Source organism: Microcaecilia unicolor, chromosome 8 (genome assembly GCF_901765095.1).
Source record: "Microcaecilia unicolor chromosome 8, aMicUni1.1, whole genome shotgun sequence".
Taxonomy (NCBI): domain Eukaryota; kingdom Metazoa; phylum Chordata; class Amphibia; order Gymnophiona; family Siphonopidae; genus Microcaecilia; species Microcaecilia unicolor.
Window position 1 is genome coordinate 48,054,732 of NC_044038.1, and position 26,256 is coordinate 48,080,987.

At 42.5% G+C, this 26,256-nt stretch overlaps 1 protein-coding gene across 1 annotated transcript in view; it reads left to right on the forward strand.

Moving 5' to 3' along the window:
* Positions 1–26,256, forward strand: part of GTF3C1 (general transcription factor IIIC subunit 1) — a 154,787-nt gene that overhangs the window by 22,987 nt on the left and 105,544 nt on the right. The window contains 8 exon segments of the mRNA XM_030212790.1: positions 683–806; positions 1,395–1,562; positions 10,494–10,609; positions 17,424–17,679; positions 17,682–17,768; positions 21,453–21,547; positions 21,550–21,648; positions 24,458–24,603. Coding sequence (XP_030068650.1) covers positions 683–806; positions 1,395–1,562; positions 10,494–10,609; positions 17,424–17,679; positions 17,682–17,768; positions 21,453–21,547; positions 21,550–21,648; positions 24,458–24,603 — 1,091 coding nt within the window.

Genomic DNA, 26,256 nt, shown 5'->3' on the forward strand with positions numbered 1-26,256 from the left:
ATGTTTTGTAAAAAGTTTTATGTCAAGCTATACCTGCTGTATGCCACCTTGGGCGAATCTCTTCATAAAGGTGGTTAATAAATCCCAATAAATTAAAAAATATCAGTTTATTTTGCAGTTGTGCATAATATGAGATTTTTTTGTATCTGAAAATATAAGGAGTTTAGAAAGTTTGGGATTTTCAAACAGCTTCCTAAAAAACATGCAAATTATCCAATAAACAAAATATGATGTGAGCACTTGGTAAATCGGATTCTTTACACGTTGGCTTTTTTGACTCTTTAACTGGTTTTGTTTCAGTACCTGAAAGATTCTGAGCAGCAATTTTGAGCAGATTCAAAGTGTAGCCTTTATTGAGTACTATTGTAAAATAATTCTTGTATACTGACACTATAGATCTTGTTCAAAAGTACCTTCTCCATTTGTGCCTGTGGAGAAAATGTTCATAAGTTGCTATGAATGATGAATACCTCTGGGTTGATGGTGTCTGTCTCCATGTACACTTATTTAAGCTTGTTATAGCCTGCCTTTAGGACTCATCAGTGAATGTACAAGAGAAACTGCACGTAATAATGTGTGATACCTTCAGCTTGTACCTGCATCCAGGGTAGAATCCATGCAATTTAACTCCCTGCATATCCTCTGAATAGTCATGTAATAATATTTGCTTTATTTGTTTTAGAGTCTTTGTGAAAGAACATTTAAGCGTGTGTATCAGGCCTTGACTGCATCTGGGACAGCTAAAGTACTCATTGTACCTTTGCAAGATATGCATCCTGATGGAGGTCCCTGCAAGACAAAGAGAGGTATTTACCTAATCTAAGGAGAAAATACTTTCTTTGGATATGTAAATGATTGCATTACAGAATCTCCTTTAAATCTGAGGTATTGTGCCCCTCAGCTATAGTACCTTGCATAGAAATGAAACCATTATTCATCAGTGTCTTGTAGAAACCTTTGATGAACGGACTGATGATGCCCTGAAAGCTAATGTACAATAATACTTACATATATAATACTTACATAGTGGAGGAGTTGCCTAGTAGTTAGAGCGTAGGTCTTGCAATCCAGAGGTGGCCAGTTCAAACCCCAGGTCTTGCAATCCAGAGGTGGGCAGTTCAAACCCCACTGCTGCTTCTTGTGATCTTGGGCAAGTCACTTGCCTCCATTGCCTCAGGTACAAACTTAGATTATGAGCCCTCCTGGGACAGAGAAATATCCAGAGTACCTGAATGTAACTCACCTTGAGCTACTCCTGAAAAAAGGTGTGAGCAAAATCCAAATAAATAAATATGGATTCTCTGTGTTGGGCTAGTAAAACATACTACAATCACTAAAGCAACTTGTAGAGGGTCTGGAAACATGTTACCAAGGATTGTGGTTGTTGTTTTCAGGAACTGATGTCATGGTCCGATGCCTTAAACTATTAAAGGAATATAAAAAGAAAGTGGGCATCGAGCACAGAAATGATGACGATGATGATGAAGAGATTGTTGGCAAAGTTGTTCAGCCTGTGAACGTTGTATATGAGAAGGATATACTAACACAGACCTACGAACTCAGTAAGTCCTTTACCCACCCCCACCCCCTTTTACAAAGCTGCGCTAGTGGCTGCTGCGTGGCATTACCGCACCAGCAGCAATTAGCGTGGCTTTGTAAAAGGGGGGGTGGTGTTAACAACAGATTAAGACATTTGGATTTTTTTTTTTTTTTACATTTTATTTTAAATGTTAATTCATTCTCAAATGGTGAATGCATGCCTAATTTTTTCTATCCCCTATGTGTATATGTGTTTGATAGTGTGTATCTGTGTTCTCTGTTGCCTGTGTGTGTTTGTGACTAGGAAAAGAGAGAGAGCGAGACAGAAAGCAGACACTGAAAGTCCAAACAGTTTCTTTATTCGTTCAGACCCGACGTGGCCATGTTTCGCCAATAAGGCTGCATTAGGGGTAGTGACATAAAACAGCTAACAAAGAGATAAAAGATATCACAAAAAGTATTAACACAAAAATGACAGTAAGTCAACGGTAAGATATACATAAAACTTATATAAAAACATCAATATAAATCTTTAATAAATTCTTAAAAACTGCATACAGTTCAAAAAAAGGGGACAACATTATGAGAGACCTTCTCTAAATTAAAAGTGGGATTACTTAAAAAATGATCATTACTTTTGTAAAATCTATTAAGAATGCAAAATAGAAGGGGGGGGGGGTTAAACAACAGATTAAGACATTTGTATTTTTTTTTACATTTTATTTTAAATATTAATTCATTCTCAAATGGTGAATTCATGCCTAATTCTTTCTAACCCCTATGTGTGTGTGTGTGTATGATGGTGTGTATTTGTGTTCTCTGTTGCCTGTGTGTGTGTTTGTGACTAGGAAAAGAGAGAGACGGTTTGAAAGGAGTAATTCTGTAACTGTGTTACCCCCCCCCCCCCCCCCCATTTACTAAGCTGCACTAGTGGCTGCCGTGTGCTAATGCCGACACAACCCATTCACTTTGAAAGGTCTGTGTTGGCATTGCCACATGGCTTAATAAATGGAGGTTAGTGCTGCAGCTGGTGGACCTGCCGCTTGTAAAGAAATACCTTTGGCAATTTTGGGGAGAACTTATTTTCAGGAAACCTGGACAGATCTGGCCCATATTTGAACTTGATGTGTGTTTCTGGTTTTTCCCCTAACCCTAAATTTAGTCCCATTCTGTTACATTCACAGAGTTATTTTGCATTCATAGATGGTCTCCATTCCTTTTGTATAATCTCTTGCCAACATTTTGTTAGGTTGGGCTGAATAAAAAAAGGCTTTTTATGATCATTGTAAAAAGTGGCCTCGGTGTACGGCAATTCCATGTGCCAACACTACCGTAGGCCACTTTTTACCATGTCTCTGTAAAACGACCCCTTAGAGAGGTAGGCAGATATCAACCACTCCTCCAGATCTATAAGAAAACAAGTTAGTTGTGGGATGTGCACGACTTTGAGGGGGAATAATGGCCAGAAGTACATGTGATCACATTCTAAAACTGAAATACCATATTTTTCGGACTATAAGACGCCCTTTTTTCCCCAAAAATTTGGGAGGAAAATGGAGGGTGCGTCTTATAGTCCGAACATAGAGAAATTCGACTTCCGGGATCCACAGCCCGCCCGCCCGAGTTCCGAGATCGCCCGCCCTCCCTCCGAGATCCCTTTCCCTCCTGCCCGCCCTCCCGAGCTTCGAGATCCCCTTCCCTCCCTCCCTCTGTGGGCGGGACCAGATCTGAGAAAAACAGAACAGGGAAGAGTAACGTGCCGAGGCTGCATGGTTTTCGCTTCTGCTGCTGCCCCGACTAGGTAAAATTACTTAGAACTCGGAGGGAAGTAGGGAAGGGGATCTCGGAACTCGGGAGGGAGGGAAGGGGATCTCGGAGAGAGGGCGGGCAATCTCGGAGGGAGGGCGGGCTGGGGATCCCGGAACTCGGGAGGGAGACGGACGGACCCTGGAAATGGGAGACATTTGGACAAGATGCACCGGAGTACCTAGGTTGTAGAGGAGGAAAAAGGTGCGTCTTATAGTCCAAATTTTTTTTTCCTATTTCCGTCCTCTAAAACCTAGGTGCGTCTTATGGTCCGGTGCGTCTTATAGTCCAAAAAAATACGGTACTTGTATGCACAGAATTCTTACGGATGTATAAGTAGTGCCTTTTCTAAAATTGCCACATGCAAACATTTGCTATTTCATCCACCTGAATCCACTTATGTATAGGAATGGTGTGTAAGATTTATAAAATTATCCTTATAGTCTCCAGATGTGTTCTTCTTGCTATTTTGTGTATATGTATGTATGTATGTATATATATATATACACACACACATACACACACATACATATATATATATATATATATATATATATATATATATATATATATATATAAAATGTCCCTCCCCCCTTGTTATTGGACTTTTGGGTATTACCTCAGTCGATATTACTTAACTCCCCATTGGCTGTATTATTTTCCTTTTTTCCACTGACATTCTTAATGGCCATGCACTAATTTCACAATTAGCTTGTGACCATTACTACCTGAGCCTTTACCACCACCTATTTACTTGGCGGTAAGGGCTCACACACTAATCCAGCAGTAACTGGGCAGTGCGTGGCGAAGGACATGCACTGCCTGATTACCGCCAGGCATGCCTACTCCTCGCCCACCGTGCTAGAAAAAAATATTTCTTTTTTTAGGAAATGGTGTATGCTGAAGCCAGAATTACCGCAAGTTGTTTGTACATGCCCCACGGTAGTGCTATTTCACAGCACACTATCGGTGTGGTAGCCCTTTGGCCTTTAATAAAACAACCCCTAAATCACAACTCTTCCTCCCCCAGGCCACATTTTGACTTTTTGAGGAAGGCTTGCTTCATGGCTATTGTGTATGAACATTTAAGTGTTTTATTTTTTGTTTGTATTTTTAATTGTGAAACCACTTAGGTTTAAGCGAGGCAAAAAAATGTTTTAAATAAATTTATAAAAGTTCACCACATACATGTGTTCATCGCTGCTGATTATAGAAGTGCTATGTATTCTTATATGTCCCCCCAAATGAAGCTGCTCTTTTTTGTATGTTTATAAAACAGCCCTCTCTTTTGTGGCTATAGGTGGTACTGTGCACATCTTTGGTGGTGGTATACATATTTTGAAAAGGCTTCCTCTTACTGTGCTGACTTATGAAATACTGTCCCAGTTTTAAATGGGTAGATTTATCCCCACCTAAACAAAGTTATCCTGTGTGTCTTATTTACTTTTTAATTGTGAACAGGATCAATAAAACTAAAGGGCATGTTTACTGATGTATAATAATCAAAAATATTCAATAATATTTTATTTTTTGGGGTGAACCTTTATTATCCCACCTTCCCATGTCTGTCTGTCTATGTGTTCCCCTCATTTCCCCCTCCTCCCCAATAGCTTCTGTGATAGGTGTCTTCTCCACTCAGATGATATTGGGAAAGGGTCCTGATAAACAATCTCCTCCTCATCCCACAAGACCAGTCCAGATGTGTAGGTAATAGACACTGAGAGCCACTAGTTTATGTTGATTCCTTATGAAGGGTCCTGTGTAGCCAACAGCTAGCCAGTATTTCTCAATCTCCAGGAGAATTATAGATCTGGTCTGGTAGGTTGTGGGTAGAAGAACTACCCTAAAAACTTTAATTTTGAATTTCCTTGGCTGCGCATTAGGAACTTTTTTTTTTTTAAAGGTTAACTGGCTAGGACCAGCTGGACTGCACCAGAGAGCTTTAGGGTGCTGCACCCAGTTAGTCCAGGTCCCTTCCCCTCCCCCTCCATTTTTAGGCAAACTACCCCTGGTGTTTTTGCTGCTTGTGCCTCGACCTCCCCCTCCTATGCTTGGTCAAGAACAAAGAACAACAGGAATCTCTTCTCAGCCGCTGATCTCCTGTGTCACAGAAGTGCAACCTTCTTCTTCCTTGGATGCTGGTTGCCAGATTATGCAGTGATGGTTGTTGCCCAAGAAGTTTGTCTGAGCTCCCTTTCCAATAACACAATGAGAGGTTGTGACAATGGACGCCAGCAAGTCGGATTAGGGAGTTCCATCTCGCACGACTTCACTCTCTTTCTGGCAGGGGCCCAGAAGCCTCCTTTTGAGCCACTCCAGAAGGCCTCCTTGAAAGATCGTATGCTAAGGACAGTGTTCTTGGTGGCTGTTGCAGCAGCATGTAGAGTTTAGGAGCTTCAAGCTCTCGTCATTGTCCCTTTCTCTGCTTTTTGGAAAAAGGGTTTCCCTGTGCATGGTTCCTTCCTTTATTCCGAAAGTGGTATCAGCATTTCATCTCGACCAATCTGTGGAGCTTCAGTCCTTTTGCAGAGAAGACAAGTAGGCTACGTATTATTCATGAAACTTCTCAATTTGTGTACAGCTCTCATTAGATATCTGGAAGTCACAAATGAGTTTCACAAATCAGATAGACTGTTTTTTGGTAAGCAGAAGCTTGGCCTCATGGATTTCAAGCCCACAATTGTGAGATGGCTGAAGGAGACTATTGTGTCAGCTTATTTGCTTGCGGGGAAGCAGGCTCCTCAGTCCTTGCGGGCGGGCTCATTCTACAAAGCGTACAGCAGCATCCTGGGTGAACACCACCTTACTGTCTTCGGATGATATGTGCATGGCAGCAACGTGGTTCACGCTGCATACCTTTGCCAAGCACTGCACGGTGCATGTTGCAGCTTGCTTGGAAGCCAGTTTCGGGGCTTCGGTCCTCAGGGCAGTGGCACCAGGATACCATCCACTCTAGTGATTGCTTTTACACTTCCCACAGGTTCTGGAATAGTGGTAAGCTACGTAATGGAAGGAGAAATTAAGTTTTACCTGATAAATTTCTTTCCATTAGTTCTTCCCACTATTCCAGAGGCCTTCCGAAGTTCATGAGTGATATGAGCTGCTAGGCAGCCGCCTACACGGTGAGCTCTGCGCGCAACTAACCCACAGCCTCTACGGCCTTCCAGCTAGACAGTTTCTACTACAAGCTCTCAGCTACAGCCTATCCTGCCTTCCCAATCTGGGTCATGAGGTAGCCCGCTGTAAGCTCTTTACTGCTTGCAGTCTATATTGTCTCTCTACTGCTATTACAGTTTTTTAAGTTTCCCAGAGATATGTGCAGATAACACTTTTAATATAGTTATAGTAATTTACTTATCTTTTTATTTGCATACTGTAGTTCGATGTATCTCACAGGATTAAGGTGAGCAGGTTTTAAGAATACAGCATACAAGTCAGAAGCCAGGAACCAGGAACATACAAAAACAGCATCCAAAATTCTTCCTGTCTGTCTTTGGAGCTCTGCTAAGCTGTAGAGCTTCTTTTGCATGAGAAAGGCCAATAGTCCCAACAGAGGAGGTGTAAAGGCAGAGAGTTCAGGAGAGGAGGTGGAGGAGAGAAAATGAGCAAAGAGAATGAAGGGGAAAAAGGGCGCCAAAATAGACAAAGGCTCTCAAGGATATACCTAACACTCTGACCATCCCAAGGTTACTGGACTAATAACATTACAAACTAGGATACATGTGTATATCTATATATCTATCTATATATATAGATAGATATAGGTCAAAAACAGGTAATTTGGTTTTACTTAGGCGATTGCCTAACTTCCACATAGTTTGATTTTTTTTATTTTTTTTGCAGTTCGCATCAATGAGATGTTTAGTCAGTGTGAAGTAATGGGTCAAATAGCGACTGTCACCTTGCATGGTGCTTCCTGCATATCACATGTTCTCTACAAGTTGTCCAGATATGATATGTTTGCTCATCTGGTTAGTGTTAGGTTAGCAAGTTGTTTAAGGTTGTTGTGTTTATTCTGAGTTTCTCCTTACTGCTCGTCTATGTAAATACTGAGGAGCGGGACTGAATGCCAAGAGAGCTTTGTCTCAGCTCAGTTTTCAGTTCTCTATCTCTCCTGCTTGTTGATGGACACAACTATGCCACAGGTTCTGGAATAGTGGGAAGAACAACATGGAAAGAAAACTATGCCACAGTTCTAGAATAGTGGGAAGAACAACATGGAAAGAAAATGATCAGGTAAGACCTAATTTCTCCTTCATTTGGTATGAAACAAGAAAGAAAAGAGTTTTGTCCGAGAATATGACAATGGCATAGGTCAGTCATCGGGGTGGCATCAGGAATCAGATGGTGGCAACGGATTGAGTGTACTCATTCTGTGGATGGAGAAACCACTCGAACTTAGCAGCAGCAGATAGAAAATATCCTGGACCCAGGGACACAGATTCTGGCAGGTGAAGCAGTCGAAAACAGCGTGTAGAGATGGAGAAACTTAGTCATGGTCCTCATCGCAACAGCAGAAAAAGTGAAGATCCTAAGATTTTTCAGTCAAAAGGAGTGCATATCATAGGGAATAGATGCATTGTAGGTCTGTCGCATGAATTCACTCTGTGGGCCTTGCTGGACAGTGTCACACAGAACATGGAGAGGGCTTGTCTTGCTGGTAGGCCTAGGTTGGCTGAATAGATTATAGTTTGGGGATCTCATCAGGCTCAAAATGGGTGATTCCTTGGTGTGGCCAAGGATAGTAGGAGGCGTATTTTCAAAGCACTTAGCCTTCCAAAGTTCCATAGATTTCTATGGAACTTTGGAATGCTAAGTGCTTTGAAAATATGCCTCTAGGGCTCCTAGTTTGGGGCCAATCCATATGAGAATATTTTTCTATTCTGTTTTATGATATATCTGTTGAGAGGGTGAGATTCAGAAAATGAGGTTATTCTAGTTTCTTTCTTAGATACTCTCTTGTGATCCAGAAACTTTTTTTCTTCTGACTTCTGGAAGCTTAGGGAGCATGGTCAAGGCATAGTACAAGGAACACTAGTTGTTCTTTCCAGTCATCAGTCTTGAGAGTTATTGGAATTCTTAAAGGATGGCCTAGAAAAGCGATTAACCTGATCTTATGTGAGAGTGCAGATAGCAGCTGTAGCAGATTGCAGGGATCTGGTGCAGAGCCATCCCTTGCCTTCTCATCTGTATGTTACTCGTTTTCTGAGAGCAGTGAAGCATGTGTGGCCTCCATAGTGTTTGGTGATTTCGCCATGGGACTAGAGGGTGAACAAAACTATTTTTTCAGTTTTGGCTGAAACCAAATCTGCAGCAGAATGCCACACGGGTTCAGCTGAAACTGAAAAGAGTATCAACAATCACCTCCCCCCCTAACAAAAGTAGGCCCCACTCCAGCCTCATGGCAGCCATTTTGAGATTGGAGCCAGAATGGGCAGGAGTGACTGGGAATCACTTCTGCCCCAATGATACCACTAGACCCCAGGGTTTGTAAGATAGGCCTGAGGGAGGCCTATGGGTGGGGGGCCATTTTCATTTGAGGGGAGGGCAGAGTGGGACCCGTTTTTATTTGGAGATGCCAGAATAGTCAGGGAGAGGAGAATTTTCAGTCTCATCCTAAAATGCACCAAAGTTTTCAGCTGAAACTCTCAAGGCCAAATTTGTATTTCGGGCCCATTTCATTCGGCCTCTACGTGGGACCTGAGTTTAGTAGCTTCATTGTTTCTTCTTTAGGAGGTTCAAGGGACGCCTGCACCAAAATTGAAAGACATTATGCTGAAGATCATGTTTCTGGTTGTTTTGTGAGTCAAAATACAGATATGTCTGTTCCCTTTCTTTCTGTCCAAGGTGATGTCAGTTTCTTATTTAATCAGTCGGTAACTCCTCAGGTTTTTCAGGAGGTGGAGACACAGGAGACAAAGTTCTTTGAAAGCTTTTTTAAAGAAGATGACAGACCTTTGTAGGTCAGCCTGGCTGTTTGTATTGTTCAGCAGTGCTAGGAAGGAAAACCATCCAAGGCTATTATAGATAAATAAATTGAGGAAACTGCAGCATCTGTGTACATTGTGGAGGGTCACCTGGAATCCTCTGCCCTCAAATCTCATTCTGCTAGGGGAGAAGCTGCTTCATGGCAGAACATGATTTAGTGCCTGCTCAGAAAATCCGTAGGGTGACAATTTGGTCATTGTTGCATTCTTTTTTGCAACATTTCTGGCTGGATGAGCAGGCTTATCAGTATGCAGCATTTGAGGTAAGCATGCTTGCAGTTTTTTAGATCCTTCCTCCATAAGTACTTCTTTGATACTTCCAGGGCTTCTTTTGAAGGGGTACTTGGGGATACTGAGTACTGGCACATTTTCCATTGTCTGCTAAAATTGACCCATGAAGCCCAATGAAAGAGCTTAGGCTCTACACACCAATTCTGCCTTGTCATAGATTGTGTAACTGGTTGCAGGGAGCCTGGCTATTGTGGGGTGGGTCCTCAGTGATCACCCCACCTCTGAAGGGTGGCCTAGCATTTGAGTACTGGCACCTTTGTTGCTAGACGAAACGCACTGGATACTTCGCACTTGTCAGGACTGGTCTGGAGGGGCAATGAGGAAGAAAATTAAAAGGCAAGATTTAATTTCTCATTTTCTTGAGTCCCTCCAGGCCAGTTAAGAACCTGCCTTTGTTTAGAAAAGGGAATTGGTGAAGATTGCATATAGATTTAAGGGCTAGAGCATTTCATCTGCTAGTCTGTTTTTTTGGGAGGGGGGGAGTTATCTGCATTATCTTGAATTGATAAGGAATTTAGTGATGTTTGAGTTGTTTCTTGTCCCTTGGTTTAATGGAGAATTAGTTGTACTACTGCTTTGTTAATGGAAATACTGGCTGGCTGTGGGCTGCACAGGACTCTTTTTTTTATATCGGCTTCTTGGTCTCCATCTGCTGGCAGGAGTACGAATTACCCACATGTCTGGAGCAGTCTGGAGGGACTCGAGGAAGAAAATTAGCAGGTAAGATCTAATTTCTCTTTTTTTTTTTTTGTGATCCACATATACACAAGGGTTTACGTAATGCACATTTCAGAAAATTAGCCCCATTAGTTCTGTGTGGAACTTCTTGTTTTAAACTTTTGATTTTTTATTGTTATGTTTCTGAAACAGTTCAAAGCAGGGGAACCAAAGGAATTTCACAAAGCGAAATAAGGCTAGCTATGAATGTGGGAAAGCTGGAAGCACGTATGCTGTGTCGTCATCTAGGGAGGTACAAGCTTGTCAAGGTAATGTTTCTTATTCATGGTTTATAAGCTTAGACTCTGGAGAGGTAGGGGAGAGAGAGAGAGGAAGACAAGAGACTGGCTGTAAAGAGATGTCTTTGATGTGGAAAACAAACAAGCAGATCAGTATAATATCCAGAAAAACTTTATTGAAGATACCGTGTATAAGACAAATTCCCGACACAGGCCATGTTTCGCCCAACGATAGGGCTGTGTCAGGGGCTAGTTTGTATCTTTCTCAAATAAGAGCGGTATCAAATAATATAACAGAACAAGGATACAAGGAATTTGCTTGATAAAAAACCAGCATGAGCAGCTCAAAATAGCATATCCTGCGTGAAGCCAGATAATGGATAAATAGTCTGCCCTTGTTAGCAGACTGGCTATTTTGAACTGCTCATGCTGGTTTTTTATCAAGCAAATTCCTTGTATCCTTGTTCTGTTATATTATTTGATACCGCTCTTATTTGAGAAAGATACAGACTAGCCCCTGACGCAGCCCTATCGTTGGGCGAAACACGGCCTGTGTCGGGCATTTGTCTTATACACGGTATCTTCAATAAAGTTTTTTTGGATATTATGCTGATCTGCTTGTTTGTTTTCCACGTTGGATTTTGCAGATCGGTTGCCTTGCTGTTTTCTAAGAGATGTCTTTGAGGCAGCTTACTTTCCCACTTTCCACCCAACAGAGTCATTCTTTCTGCTTTGAATATATTTAAATGGGGCACTGTTATGCTTGTTCATCTGAGCTCCAAGCTGGCATCTCATGTATACATTCATGAATACAGCAAAAACTGCTGAAGAGTAGTGAGTGTTTTACTTATGATCTCACAGATAAAACAATCCAAACAAACTAGGTAATACATTTTTAACCTAGTTTACTGTAAGGAAACTGACCTTTTCAGCCCACCAATATCCTTTCATTCAGATTTGTTCCACAAGAACACGTTTTTCATGTGCCGTTAACACCTCCCAACATTTAAAATATTTTGTTAATTTCATATAGAGAAACAAGTCAGGTTCAGCTGAAATATCGAGGAGCTCAGAGCACATGGTGATGCTGAGCATTACTAATGCTGTTCTGCCATTAGGTGACAAGCATTTTCAAAGCTGCCTTACTATTATAGTAACATAGTAGATGACAGCAGAAAAAGACCTGCACAGTCCATCCACTCTGCCCAACAAGATAAACTCATATGTGCTACTTTTTGTGTATACCTTACCTTGATTTGTATCTGCCATTTTCAGGGCACAGACCGTAGAAGTCTGCCCAGCACTAGCCCACCTCCCACCACCGGCTCTGCCACCCAATCTCAGCCAAGCTCCTGAGGATCCATTCCTTCTGAACAGGATTCCTTTATATTTATCCCACGCATGTTTGAATTCCGTTACCGTTTTCATCACCACCTCCCGCGGGAGGTCATTCCAAGCATCCACCACTCTCTCCTTGAAAAAATACTTCCTGACATTTTTCTTGAGTCTGCCCCCCTTCAATCTCATTTCGTGTCCTCTAGTTCTACCGCCTTCCCATCTCTGGAAAAGGTTCGTTTGCGGATTAATACCTTTCAAATATTTGAACGTCTGTATCATATCACCCCTGTTTCTCCTGTTTCAGGTCAGCAAGTCTCTCCTCATACATCTTGTAACACAAATCCCATACCATTCTCGTAGCTTTTCTTTGCACCGCTTCAATTCTTTTTACATCCTTAGCAAGATACGGCCTCCAAAACTGAACACAATACTCCAGGTGGGGCCTCACCAATGACTTATATAGGGGCATCAACAACCCTTTTCTTCTGCTGGTCACACCTCTCTATACAGCCCAGCAACCTTCTAGCTACGGCCACCGCCTTGTCACACTGTTTCGTCGCCTTCAGATCCTCAGATACTATCACCCCAAGGTCCCTCTCCCCGTTCATCACCACCTCCCGCGGGAGGTCATTCCAAGCATCCACCACTCTCTCCTTGAAAAAATACTTCCTGACATTTTTCTTGAGTCTGCCCCCCTTCAATCTCATTTCGTGTCCTCTAGTTCTACCGCCTTCCCATCTCTGGAAAAGGTTCGTTTGCGGATTAATACCTTTCAAATATTTGAACGTCTGTATCATATCACCCCTGTTTCTCCTCTCCTGCAGAGTATACATGTTCAGGTCAGCAAGTCTCTCCTCATACATCTTGTAACACAAATCCCATACCATTCTCGTAGCTTTTCTTTGCACCGCTTCAATTCTTTTTACATCCTTAGCAAGATACGGCCTCCAAAACTGAACACAATACTCCAGGTGGGGCCTCACCAATGACTTATATAGGGGCATCAACAACCCTTTTCTTCTGCTGGTCACACCGCTCTCTATACAGCCCAGCAACCTTCTAGCTACGGCCACCGCCTTGTCACACTGTTTCGTCGCCTTCAGATCCTCAGATACTATCACCCCAAGGTCCCTCTCCCCGTCCGTACCTATCAGACTCTCACTGCATAACACATACGTCTCCCATGGATTTCTACTCCCTAAGTGCATCACTTTGCATTTCTTCGCATTGAATTTTAATTGCCAAACCTTAGACCATTCTTCTAGCATCCTCAGATCCTTTTTCATGTTTTCCACTCCCTCCCAGGTGTCCACTCTGTTGCAGATCTTAGTATCATCCGCAAATAGGCAAACTTTACCTTCTAACCCTTCGGCAATGTCACTCACAAATATATTGAACAGAATCGGCCCCAGCACCGATCCCTGAGGCACTCCACTACTCACCTTTCCCTCCTCCGAGCGAATTCCATTCACCAACACCTTCTGGCGTCTGTCCGTCAACCAGTTCCTAATCCAGTTCACCACTTCAGGTCCTATCTTCAGCCTGTCCAGTTTATTTAAGAGCCTCCTGTGGGGAACCGTGTCAAAAGCTTTCCTGAAATCTAAGTAGATTATGTCTATAGCTCACCCCTGATTCAATTCTTCGGTCACCCAATCAAAGAATTCAATGAGATTCGTTTGGCACGATTTCCCTTTGGTAAAACCATGTTGTCTCAGATCGTGCAACTTATTGGCTTCCAGGAAAGTCACTATCCTTTCCTTCAGCATCGCTTCCATTACTTTTCCAATAACCGAAGTGAGGCTTACCAGCCTGTAGTTTCCAGCTTCTTCCCTATCACCACTTTTGTGAAGAGGGACCACATCCGCCGTTCTCCAATCCCTTGGAACCACTTCCGTCTGCAGGGATTTATTAAACAAATCTTTAAGAGGACCCGCCAGAACCTCTCTGAGCTCCCTCAATATCCTGGGGTGGATCCCGTCCGGTCCCATGGCTTTGTCCACCTTTAACTTTTCAAGTTGTTCATACACACTCTCTTCCGTGAACGGTGCTGTATCCACTCCATTCTCATTTGTTCTTTTGCCAGTCCATCGCGGTCCTTCTCCAGGATTTCCTTCTGTGAAAACAAAACAAAAGTATCTAGCAAATTTGCTTTTTCTTCATCATTATCTACATAGCGGTTCGCAGTATCTTTCAGTCTCACAATTCCCTTTTTAGTCTTCTTCTTTCCTTAATATACCTGAAGAAATTTTGTCACCCCTCCATACATTTCTAGCCATTTGTTCTTCCGCTTGCGCTTTCGCCAGACATATCTCTCTTGGCTTCTTTCAGTTTCATCCGGCATTCCTCCCCATGTTCCTCTTCTTGAGTTTTTCTGTATTCTGGAACGCCAACTCTTTAGCCTTTATTTTCTCAGTCACTTGCTTGGAGAACCATATCGGTTTCCTTTTTCTCTTACTTTTATTTACTTTCCTTACATAAAGGTTTGTGGCCCTATTTATAGCTTCTTTCAGCCTGGACCACTGTCCTTCCACTTCTTGTATGTCCTCCCAGACCCATCAGCTCCTTCCTTAGGTATTCCCCCATTTTACTAAAGTCAGCACGCTTGAAATCCAGGACTTTGAGTTTTGAGTTGCCGCCCTCCACTTCAGCTGTCATAGCAAACCAAACAGTTACGTTGATTAATGTTGGTAGTTATCCGTTGAATGCAAAGTTGCCCCTTATTCCCAAAAGGCTCAATTAAATCTCAGTGTCACGTCTATGAGAACGTGACACTCAGGTTTTGTTTAATCCCCCCCCCCACCCACTGTTGCCATAACTGCAAGACTAAATTCCAAGTTGGGCAGATTTAGCCAGCTCAAAAAGGGGCATGTTAGCTGGCCATCTGAGTTTAGGAGAAGTCCAACTGCATAAATAGAGTTAGGGAGTTCATCAGCTGGAAAATCTGGCCAGATAGGTTTGACTGAAAATTGTCCACTATGAGGCATATTTTCAAAGCACTTAGCCTTCCAAAGTTCCATAGAAACCTATGGAACTTTGGAAGGCTAAGTGCTTTGAAAATATGCCTCTATGTAGAGCTTTGAAAACTAACCCCGAAAGATACATATAAAATTTAAACTTTATGAGATATACTTAGATAAAAAAGAACTGTTGAGAAAGCCATGAGACGTAATAGTGGCAAGAAACTGCCTTGCAAATGTCCTTCAGAGACATCATTCCCTATTCTGCCAGGAGAAAGCCTGAACTCTCACAGATTCCTACTAAGTGCTTTTGGGGCCTGACAGCTCTTAGGTAAATAAGCCTAGGAGAGTCCCTTTCTGCCCCATCAGAACAAGGAAGACTTGGAAACAACCTCACCTTTCTGAGGACCTCTGAACAACATGAACAGTCACCTTTGGATATTGGAGCACCACTCATTGCACAGCCAAACAATGTAACAACTTATTACCCACACTATGGAATTCTATAGAGAGCACCTGGAAAGAAAGGTTAACCAGCACTTGCTTGCTAACTATACAGACTGACTAGTTTGTTTCCAGTCATAATGTAACAGATGGAGGCATATTTTCAAAACACTTAGACTAACAAAGTTACGTGGAGGGGCATAATCGAAAGGGACGCCCAAGTTTTGCTGAGGACGTCCTCGCAAAACGTCCCGGTGGAGAGGCGGGGAAACCCATTTTATTGAAACAAGATGGACGTCCAACTTTCGTTTCGCTAATACGGTCAGGAATGCCCAAATCTTGAAATTTAGGTCGTCCTTAGAGATGGTCATCCCTAGACTTGGTCGTTTCTGATTTTCGGCAATAATGGAAACTAAGGATGCCCATATCAGAAAACGACCAAATGCAGGCCCTTGGTCGTGGGAGGAGCCAACATTCGTAGTGCACTGGTTCCCCTGACATGCCAGGACACCAGCCGGGCACCCTAGGGAGCACTGCAGTGGACTTCATAAATTGCTCCCAGGAACATAGCTCCCTTACCTTGTGTGCTGAGCTCCCCAAAACCCACTACCCACAACTGTACACCACTACCGTAGCCCTTACGAGTGAATGGGGGCAACCTAGATGTGGGTACAGTGGGTTTGTGGTGGGTTTTGGAGGGCTCACATTTACCACCACAATTGTTACAGGTAGGGGGGAATGGGCCTGGGTCTGCCTGCCTGAAGTGCACTGCACCCACTAAAAACTGCTCCAGGGACCTGCATACTGTTGTGATGGACCTGAGTATGACATTTGAGGCTGGCACAAAATATTTTTAAAGATGTTTTTTTGAGGATGGGAAGGGTTTAGTGACCACTGGGGGAGTAAGGGGAGGTCATCCCCGATTCTCTCCAGTGGTCATCTGGTCAGTTCGGGCACCTTTTTGTGGCTTGGTCGTAAGAAAAACAGGACCAGGTAAAGTAGTCCAAGTGCTCGTCAGGGACGCCCTTTTTTTTCCAATATGGGTCGAGGATGCCCATGTGTTAGGCATGCCCAAGTCACACCTTCGCTACGCCTCTGACACGCCCCCCGTGAAATTTGGTCGTCCCCGCGATGGAAAGCAGTTAGGGACACCCAAAATTGGCTTTCGATTATGTCAATTTGGGCGACCCTGTGAGAAGGACGCCCATCTTCCGATTTGTGTCGAAAGATGGGCGTCCTCTTTCAAAAATAGCCTGATAGTAACCTATGGAACTTTGTAAGTCTAAGGGCCCTGTTTACTAAGCTGCCCTAGTGTTTTTATCGTGTGCGCTGTGTAGGCATCCATAGGAATAGTATGGGCGCCTACACGGTTGGCCTGCGCTAAAAACGTTGATGCACCTCTAGCTCAGCTTAGTAAACAGGGCCCTAAGTGTTTGAAAATGAGCCCATAGTGTGATAGTAAGTTAGGTAATTTTACTTTTATTTCATAATATTTCCAAATGTTTAAATTATATTAGTAGTTTGCAGAACTGAGCATGCATGCGACGTGAGGGGAAGCATAGCAGGCAATGCATACAGAACAGTGCTGGAGAAAGGCTTCAGCTGGCGGGGGTTGGGGACCCCCGCCAGCCAAGATATGTGGAGTTGCGACGGGTAGGGGTTGCGGCAGGGAGGCGGACTAAACTGTGCCCCCTCACTTTGGGCTCTGGACCCCCCAAATGTTGAGGTCTGGCTATGCCCCTGCTACAAAGGGATGAGCCGATTTACATCTTTCCTTCCAGGTGCTTCATGTAGAATTTCATACCAGTACATTTCTCTGCCGGAAGGCTGGAAGAGAAATGTCCTTATTCAGTTGAAATGGCAAAAACAACCTGAGCAGATGTAAATGTTCACAGCTTCAATCTAGGCATGATTTCTGCTGCTTAGCCCCTAGTATCTTACAAAAATATATACATGCCTACTTGGCCTTCATACATAAGGTGGCCTGTTATTCTCGTATATCTTGAATATTTATTTCTGTTTACCTCATTAAGAGTACCTTATTTTGTACTGCAACTAATTCAGTTTGAATAGATAAAATAAAAATAAATATAAACCCCTTCTAGGGTTTCTTGGAAGATGAAGGTCGTCAGCGGACAACAAAATATATTTCCCATCTCTTTGCTGAAGGCAGTGATTTAAGACTGCAGTTTGAAAGGGAAAAGGCCAAGAGTGAGCATCTAGCTTCGATCAGCCTGGCACCATCCGAGGCTTTGATTCATGATGAATCGCCTACCATCAATGAACTGTGTGCTTCTGAAGATGATGCTGTGCCTTCAGAGACCAATATCGAAGAGAAGAGGGAAGCTGGAAATGCAAAGCAATAAGGATGAAAATCAACACAGGATCATTATTTAAACACAGATTCAGAAATGATTCGGAGACTATTCAGCCAGCAGCAGCAGAAAAAGGTAAGAAGCAGGGTTACTCAGACCATGTGGATGTTCCCATCAGTACTGTAAATAAATGTCTAGCAAACATAAGAGTCTGAATGAAACTTAACAAGTCAGTATTAAACCCCCAAAAAACAAAAGTCCTATGGATTAGTAAAATTAAGTCACTGCATTAAATGTTCAGTCTATATTGAATGGGACCCCTCATCTTGCTATGCCTGTAGTCAAAAAGTTTAGCAGTGCTATTAAGACCCAGACTATAGACTATAACGTTTTTAAAAAGCATGGTTTAGTCTAGTATTGGTTTGTCTTCTTAAGCCTTTTTAAACTGGGTCTCAGCTTAGGCTGGTCTTGTAGGTCCTTTTCCTAGACTACTGTGATTCTCTGTTCCTAGGCCTCCCTGTGAAATATCTTCACTCTGTGCAAATCATAGTGGAATCTTAGCGGAGATTGGTTGGCAACGCCGATAATTGGGAAGCAAAACCAGTGCTAGGCAGCATTCTACAGTCTACTCCCTGATCATAACTGAATAGATATGGATGGGCTGGAATGTAAATTTTAAGGGGCTTCTGCATTAGCTTCAGAACATTTAGTACAAAAACAGTCTGTGCCCTGAGAATGGCAAGAACAAATCAAACTCTGATATACATATAAAGTATCACATACCAATTAAAATGAGGTTATTTTGTTGGGCAGACTGGATGGACCATTCAGGTCTTTATCTGCCATCATTTACTATGTTACTATATCATCAGAATGCAGCTACTAGACTGGTCTGACGAGTTAGTTACCACAAACGTATCTGCAGTATTGTCTGACCTTCATTGGTTGCCTACTTCATACAGTGTACAGATAAAGTTGCTTTTCTGGCCTTCAAAGCGCTGCATGACTTGGGCCCAGGGTATCTGGCTGTTAAGTTGAAACCATTTGCCCACACTTTGGTCACTTAGGGGCCCTTTTACTAAGCTGCGGTAGGTTCTATGCACATGCAGTGCGCACCCAAATGAGATTATCGCCAGGCCAGCGCACCTTCCTGGCAGCAATTTCAGATTTGGTGTGTGCCCATAATGCCTAGATGAATTATTTATTTATTTCCTCCTACACTCACCATTTCCAGTGATAATCAGCACTTGTCGCATGCCAACCAGTCACCAAGCGTGTAGTACGTGAGCCCTTACTGCTAGATCAGTGGGTGGTGTTAGGGCTCAAGCTGGTTTGGGTGCATGCTTGTTTCATTTTTACCGCTGGCCCTTTTCCTCTCCCATTTTTTTTTTAAACTCTTTTTCAGACACAGTAAAAACTGGCCCAGTGCATGCCCCCTACACTACCACAGGCCACTTTTTACTATGGCTTCAGAGCCCCTTAGCTCTGAAGATGAATGAAATTATGCCGGTGAAGGACCTAACTGACTGTTTTCTACACAACTAAAGGTCTTCCATCTCAAAATATTTTATTTACAAAATACCTACATAAATATGGACAAAAAGTATATACATAAATTATATGAGGAATGTTTATTTTGTTGTGAGTTAACGATTGAAGGGCGCTCTTTTCCAAAACCCTCTAAGTCTAATGCAACTAATGTGGACTTAGCGGGTTTAAGAAATAAGCCTTTCAATTGCATCCTCCAGGAAATTATGTATCATTTGGTTTACTCAATACGTGCCCCTCCTGCGTAGAAAAGGCTTTACCTCAGCAGATCCTTTTCTGAAGTACCATTGGAACTGAACACATCCTGACTTTTCGTCTCAGTTACCATCTCTATGTTCTGTGTGAAATGGGTCTCTGCAAATCCAAAGTTATGCATTTTATAAAAGAGCAATGGTTTTGGACAAAGTGAGAGCAAGGGAAAAAGACAAACTTACATGTTCAGTGGCAAAATTTAGGCATTGAAGAGTTCAGATAATGTAAAGATAAAAAAAAATAAATTTTTGTTTTTAAGTTAAGGAGTTTTTCTGGATCAATAATTGATGTTTGTCCCTGAGAGCTGAATAGCTCAAAATGGTTTATTCTGAGGTTCTTTTCTCCTTTGTTATTTGGTTGTAGGGAAAATGTATTTGATACCCACTAATATAGGCTAAGTATTGCTTTTTGTATTGTTTTTTACCTTTTCGGTCCTACGTTTATCGTTTATTAAATTTAATTAGCAGCTACGTTTTTAGAAAGGCCTTCTATTCTGCTTGTATTACGTGGTTTTACATCCAGACGTGTATTATACAAAATTTGTCCCTGCATAAGGAGAGGGAGAGCTTTATATATACATATATAGATAGATAGATAGATAGATATATTTCTATGCATACTTTGGGCTCAGGCATACCCTTGGTACAGCTGGCAGGGATCCCCAAGCACCGTCAGCTAAAGACCTTCTTGAAGGCACCTTGAATTCCTTCTGCTACATCTCAGCAGTTGGCGGCAGCTTTATCCCCCCTGTTTATAAGCCGCGCTAGTGGCTGTGGGCCGCTAATTCCGACACAGCCCATTCACTTTGAATGGGCTGTGTTGGCATTGCTGCATGGTAGCCGCTAATGCAGCTTAGTAAACGAGGAGGTTAGTAACAGGGAGGTTAGTGAGCTGCCTGACACTGGCACTTTGCATGCTCTGTTTTCGCTCACATATAGGGGGATTGGAAGGGGGGGGTGTCTGTTGATGTTTTGGGAGAAGGGGAAAGAGAGAATCGGGACTTGGCAGATATCCTTATTCGAGTCCTAGCTAAAAATTGCCATGGGACCCTGCATAAGACCCAGGTTTTAGCACCGAGTATCTGGGGCTATTTCTGCCCATAATGGTCAGCATTTAATAAAAAAAAAAAAAAAAAAAGCTGATTGCCATGGGCTGAATATTGACCGGTATATGTTTAAAATTATACAGCAGCCATACTTCCAATATTGAACTCTTGGTTTTTATTTATTTTAGGCAGAGGTTTTATTTCGATGTGTATCTGTTAAACATAATAAATTCAGATTGCAATTTATGATTTCCTTGTTATTATTCTCTTTATATTGATTTTATTGATTATACACTATAATTTTAATTTAAGTTTATTTCATTCTTTATTTCCGTTTCTGGTCTTTGATTATTTTGTTGTTTCATTGTACATCGCATGGTGATTTGAAGCAATAAATTAAGCTTAAAGAAGCAAATAAATAAATAAAGTGGGAGCTTTTGCCACCGTGCTTATGTAATTACATTGGGAGTCAAATTTTGCAGCACCAAGAGACAGCATCCTTCTTCAAAGATTGTATTTTTCTTTCTGAGTGCATTTTTTATCTTCACAACTAAATGTAGCAAAGCTCTTTATTTCCAACTCACTGTACTTGTGTGTAGTTTTTACACTTTATCACAGACCTCATAACATCATTTTGGTGCCACTTTTAGTCAGTAGAAAGAAGTAATGACCCTAATATAGTGCCATCAGCTTGCTTTGGAGAAATAGATGAAGGTGACTTAGGGCAGTGCAGTAGAGGAATTGTTCTCATAGTAAAATGTGGCAGGTGTTGTTCAGTAGAATGTGAGCAGATCTAATTGACTAGACAAAATATGTTAATTTGCTAATTTTATTAAAGGACTATTTGTTCCTGTCATTTGACTGCAGAATGAACGTGTATCATACATTGGGATCGAAGGGAGTTAGGATATGTGCTAAATTTCGATAACATTGAAATGAGTATCAGGGCCTCAATATAATTTTATTTATATTAGGATCGAAGGCTTCAAAGCCGAAGCATAAAAAAAATAAAAAGCCACTAGCAACAGAAGACAGCAAAAAGTTACCCAGTGTTTTTGCAGAAATGGACCACAAACCAAAGATAACTTTCAGGAAGATGCACCCAAATCTCCAGCAAATGAAGATGATGCTGAAACTCTGGTAGAAGAGGTGTTGGTTGAAAACACAAAGGTAACCATATCGTCACCTTTATTTTTGTTGCAAGATTCTTGTTATGCTGCAGAAAATACCATGAGGCTGATTATTCAGTGGTGGCAAGTAGCTTTATTTAAACACCAGCACCAGCATTTAGGGGTCCTTTTACTAAGGCATGGCAAAAAAGTGGTCTGCAGTAGGTGTGGGTGTGTGTTTTTGGCACACGCCCAACCAGTTTTTACCATGCCTTGGAAAAAGGGCTTTTTTTCAGTGGGCCGGGAAAAGGGCCTGCGGTAAAATTGAAACCAGTGCGTGCTATTTACGACCTGAGCGCTTAACGCCGCCCATTGATCTACCAGTAAGCTTTCACACGCTACATGTGTGGTGACAGGTTGGCGCTCGCCAACTGCCAATTAACTCCAGAAATGCCGCGTTCATTAGGAAATAAATAATTTGTTCTGGCTGTATGGACGCACACCAAATCTGAAATTACTGTCAGGGGGGCGCACTAGCCTGCAGTAATCTCGTTTTAAGCGTGCGCTGCACAAGCATAGAGCCTACCACGCCTTTGTAAAAGGGCCCTTATTTATTTATAATCGGGTGGTGTTGACTAGGGCCCTCATTTTTCAAGCCCTATTCACATTTGATATGTGCATAAACCATAACTTTAAACATTTATCTAGCATAATCATCTAACCCATTTAACAAACCAGGATATCTATGTGTCAAACACAGTACGTGCAAATGTCAAGGGGGCACAGTATGGGTGTATTTTGGACAGGACAAGAGCATGACAAGTTCATGGATGTTTATTTCCTATTTCAGAAGAGGTCTAAACAGTTTGTTCCGGTAGTGGGGAACTGCCTCTAATTAGTTTGACTGATTTAGCTTTCTTGTTTTGTTTATTTGGATTGAAAGGATAAATACTGTAGCAGTGGTGTGAGAACATTGTGTGAATGTTCTTTCCTTTCTCATAATGGAGTTCTTTTCTGCTTTTACTAGCCATTAAGCCCGTTAAAACGGGCGAGATTTGTGTTTTGCAAAATGTAATAATTCTCACCTCCATCCATCCATGTCCAGCAAACCTCCTGTCTCCCCTGCCCTCCCCTCCCTCGATCCATGTCCAGCAGCCCTCCTGTATCCCCTGGCCTCCCCCCGCCCACCAACCATCCTCTCTCCCCTGCCCTCCCCACATATCCAACAACCCTCCTCTCTCCCTTGGCCTCCTCCCCATCCACTAACCCTGCTCTCTCCCATGCCCTCCCCCCCATGTCCAGCAACCCTCCTCTCCCCTGCCCTCCCTCCATCGATCCATGTCCAGCACCCTGCTCTCTCCCTTGCCCTCCCCCATGTCCAGCAACCCTCCTGTCTCCCCTGGCCTCACCCCATCCACTGACCCTCCTCTCTCCCCTACCCTCCCCCATATCCAGCAACCCTCCTCTTTCCCTTGGCCCGCCCCCCCCTGCTGTCTCCCTTGCCCTCCCCCATGTCCAGCTACCCTCCTCTCTGCCCTGCTCTCTCCCCATGTCCCAGCAACCCTCCTCTTTCCCCCCTGCCCTCCCCCCATGTTCAGCTACCCTCCTTGCCCCCGCTCCCTCCCCCCTCTGTGCCGGGCCCCCTGCACTGACATGAGAGCGCCTCTCACCTCCGTGTGAAAGCGCTGCAGGCAGCAGCAATCGCTCTGCTGCTGCCTGCAGTGCTTCCACATGGAGGTGAGAGGCGCTGTCATGCCAGTGCAGGGGGCCCGATATGGAGGGGGGGGGAGCGGCGGCGACAACGTCGGGGATGGAGGTTGGTGTGCTGGCGATGTTCCTTCATCTCCACTCCAGCGGCAGCGTCCGTTTTCCTTTCTGTTCCGCCCTCTGATGTCATCACGTCTGATGCGAGGGCGGGACAGAGAGGGAAGTCTCTACTGCGCATTTGCTGGTGAGTCGGTCACTTGTCATTTATATGTTTGATTGGATTTTAGCAAATGTTAAACTGCCTCAATTTGCTTGCAAAGGTAGGCGATATATGAAATTAATAAAAAAAGATATGTCCTAAAAATCAAGGTCAGGCGTTACACTGCCTCCCTAATACACCAGTGGTATTTGTCCTTCTCCCCCCTCCCCCCCCCATATGCTTATTTGTGTATTAATAATTTTCTAATAACCTCTTAACTTATAAGAAACACAGAGGTTTACAATAAAATCAAAATAGCATAAAAGAAAAGAACTCTGTTTGCATTGGAAAAGACCTAAAACAAGAATACTAACATAAGAAAATATAAGCAGAAACAAATTAAAAACAAATCAATACAGACAACACAGACAGAGACCATCAGGCAAGAAAACATGATCACGGTGACCAGTGTCGGGATAATACCCAGTTAAGTTTCTAAGAACGCAAGATAGTCAGTTATGCTGCTATTTAAACTGGCTATGTTCTGGATTTGAACCCACCGATATTATATACACGTTTCTTTGTCTAAGACGGATTTTCTGCTTCAGGCACCTGTGCATAAAGGTCCATTTCTCCTGTCTTTCAGAGCAAGGCTCTGTCAGATAGCGTCAGACCAGCCTTACACAATCTAAATAAAGTTTGAAATTTACTGTTGGTTGAGTTTTACATTCATCAGCCACTGGAGAGCATATAACTCCATTTGAAAATTGGGCCCCTCTGTTACTGACCCACAGTAATTAACTCGAGCAAAGGTTAAGCAATCTGAAATTAGCTTGACAACTGCAACAGGATTGGAATTGAGCTTGGGCAGTAAAGCCCCAACTGTAGGGAACTGCTTTTGATTTTTTTGTTTTAATATACTCTTCTGCATTATTTATATCCTATCATTGTAAATCTGATCTAGGATAAGCCTGTCAAGCACAGCAAGCGCAAGAAGCCTTCCAAACATGTGTCTTTGACAAAATCACAGGAAACATATCGGCTGCTGAAACGAAAAAATATGATTGTGGAGGCTGTACGAAAGCTTAAGCTAATAGAAAGTTTGTTCACGTAAGAGGATTTCCTTCTCTTTTTTTTTTGTTGTTGTCATATTTATGATTGAGATCTTGCTGGAGATGTGTGAAAGTGTCACTTCAAAAGCAAAACTTTGAACGCTCTTGCAAATTATTTGTGAAAAATTCTAAGTTATTGCCTTTATAATTTGTCCTTTCACAGAGAAGCACACTGCCAGTGACCATTTGATTTGTGGGGAGTTTTAATGAGAATTTACTTTTTAAATTGATATGATTTCATATTAATTTGAATGTCCCACTTTATTTCCTTTACTAGTGAGAGCACACTAACTTACCTTGCATGCATGAAAACACATACAAATTTGCATGTTAACTGCATTGTAGGTTATGGGTGGAGATTGGTTGTGGATTGCTTACTGAGTTAACAGTTACTTTAACGTGCACTAACTGTCATAGCTGTCGATTTAGTACAGATACACCAACACTTTCTTACAAAACTGGAGCTGCTGCATGTAAAAAAAAAAAAAGAAAATTCTCTCTAACCCCTCCTATAGATTTGCCTCCCAGCACTTACCATGGATCACGTACTATAGATACATATGTTGGGTTAATGGGGTGGAGTGAATTCCAGATAGGCTCAGCTATAGAATGGTAACTCTGACCCCTAGTGGTAACATTGCAGTACTACTGCTGGGGGGGGGACAATATGCCAAATAAAAAACTTGACTCTTAGTGATAGTACTGTGAGACTGCCACTAGGGATCAGAGCTGTCATTTTACATCCAGGGTTTACTTCTGCCCCCCTTCCCCCAGTAACGCACCATAGACACCCCCAGTAAATGCTGGGGGGATTTGGAGGTGAAGGGGATTGTAATTCTCATCTGAAGGGGTGTGGATGCTTCTGGGGTAGAAATTGAGGGGTTTCTTTTTGTTTGTTTTTTGTTTAAAGCAGTGGGCCACAGTGAATACATCAGTAGATAGCATGGATACACTTACTAAGTAATCTGCCAATGCATTTACTGTGCATTAAGGGGGTAATTCTGTAAAGGGCGTAAAAGTTAAGTGCCCAGATTCCATCATAGAATCCTAGTGTAAGTCAGCATTTAGGCGTGCCCACATATGTCATGTCAATAGCTGGTGTAAATGTGGCACCTCTGACATGTAACTTACAGTATTCTGTAAGTTACATGCAACACCCCCCTCCCCTGTCGAATGATTCCTGCAGTTACATGCAAACCGAGTTGCGCACTAAGGTTATAGAATACTGCGTAGCGCTCAACTGGCATTTAGTGTGTAACTGCAACAGTCTTGCACATAAGTGCTAGTATTTTATAATCATAACATACAAATTGCGCTTAGGTGCAAAGTTTTTAGAATTAGGGGGCAAAGTGTCTGTGCAGTAACTGCAGGCAGATGCTAGACATGCCTTCAGCAGATTCCACACAGGCTTTGCACTGACCTCTCATTAATTTTTCCATCTAATGTACAGTAAGTGCAAAAACTTATTGCACTTTAGAAAGGCCCGTTATTCTGAATATTGTTTACAGATTTCAGCTGCTCATGCAAAAGATTTAACATACTTGGGAGCAGGCATGAATTTTAGTGCATGTTATTTCAAACTAATGTTAACAAATGGATATGAGCAAGCTACACAAATGATATAAAAAAGAAGCTTAATCAAAATTACTGG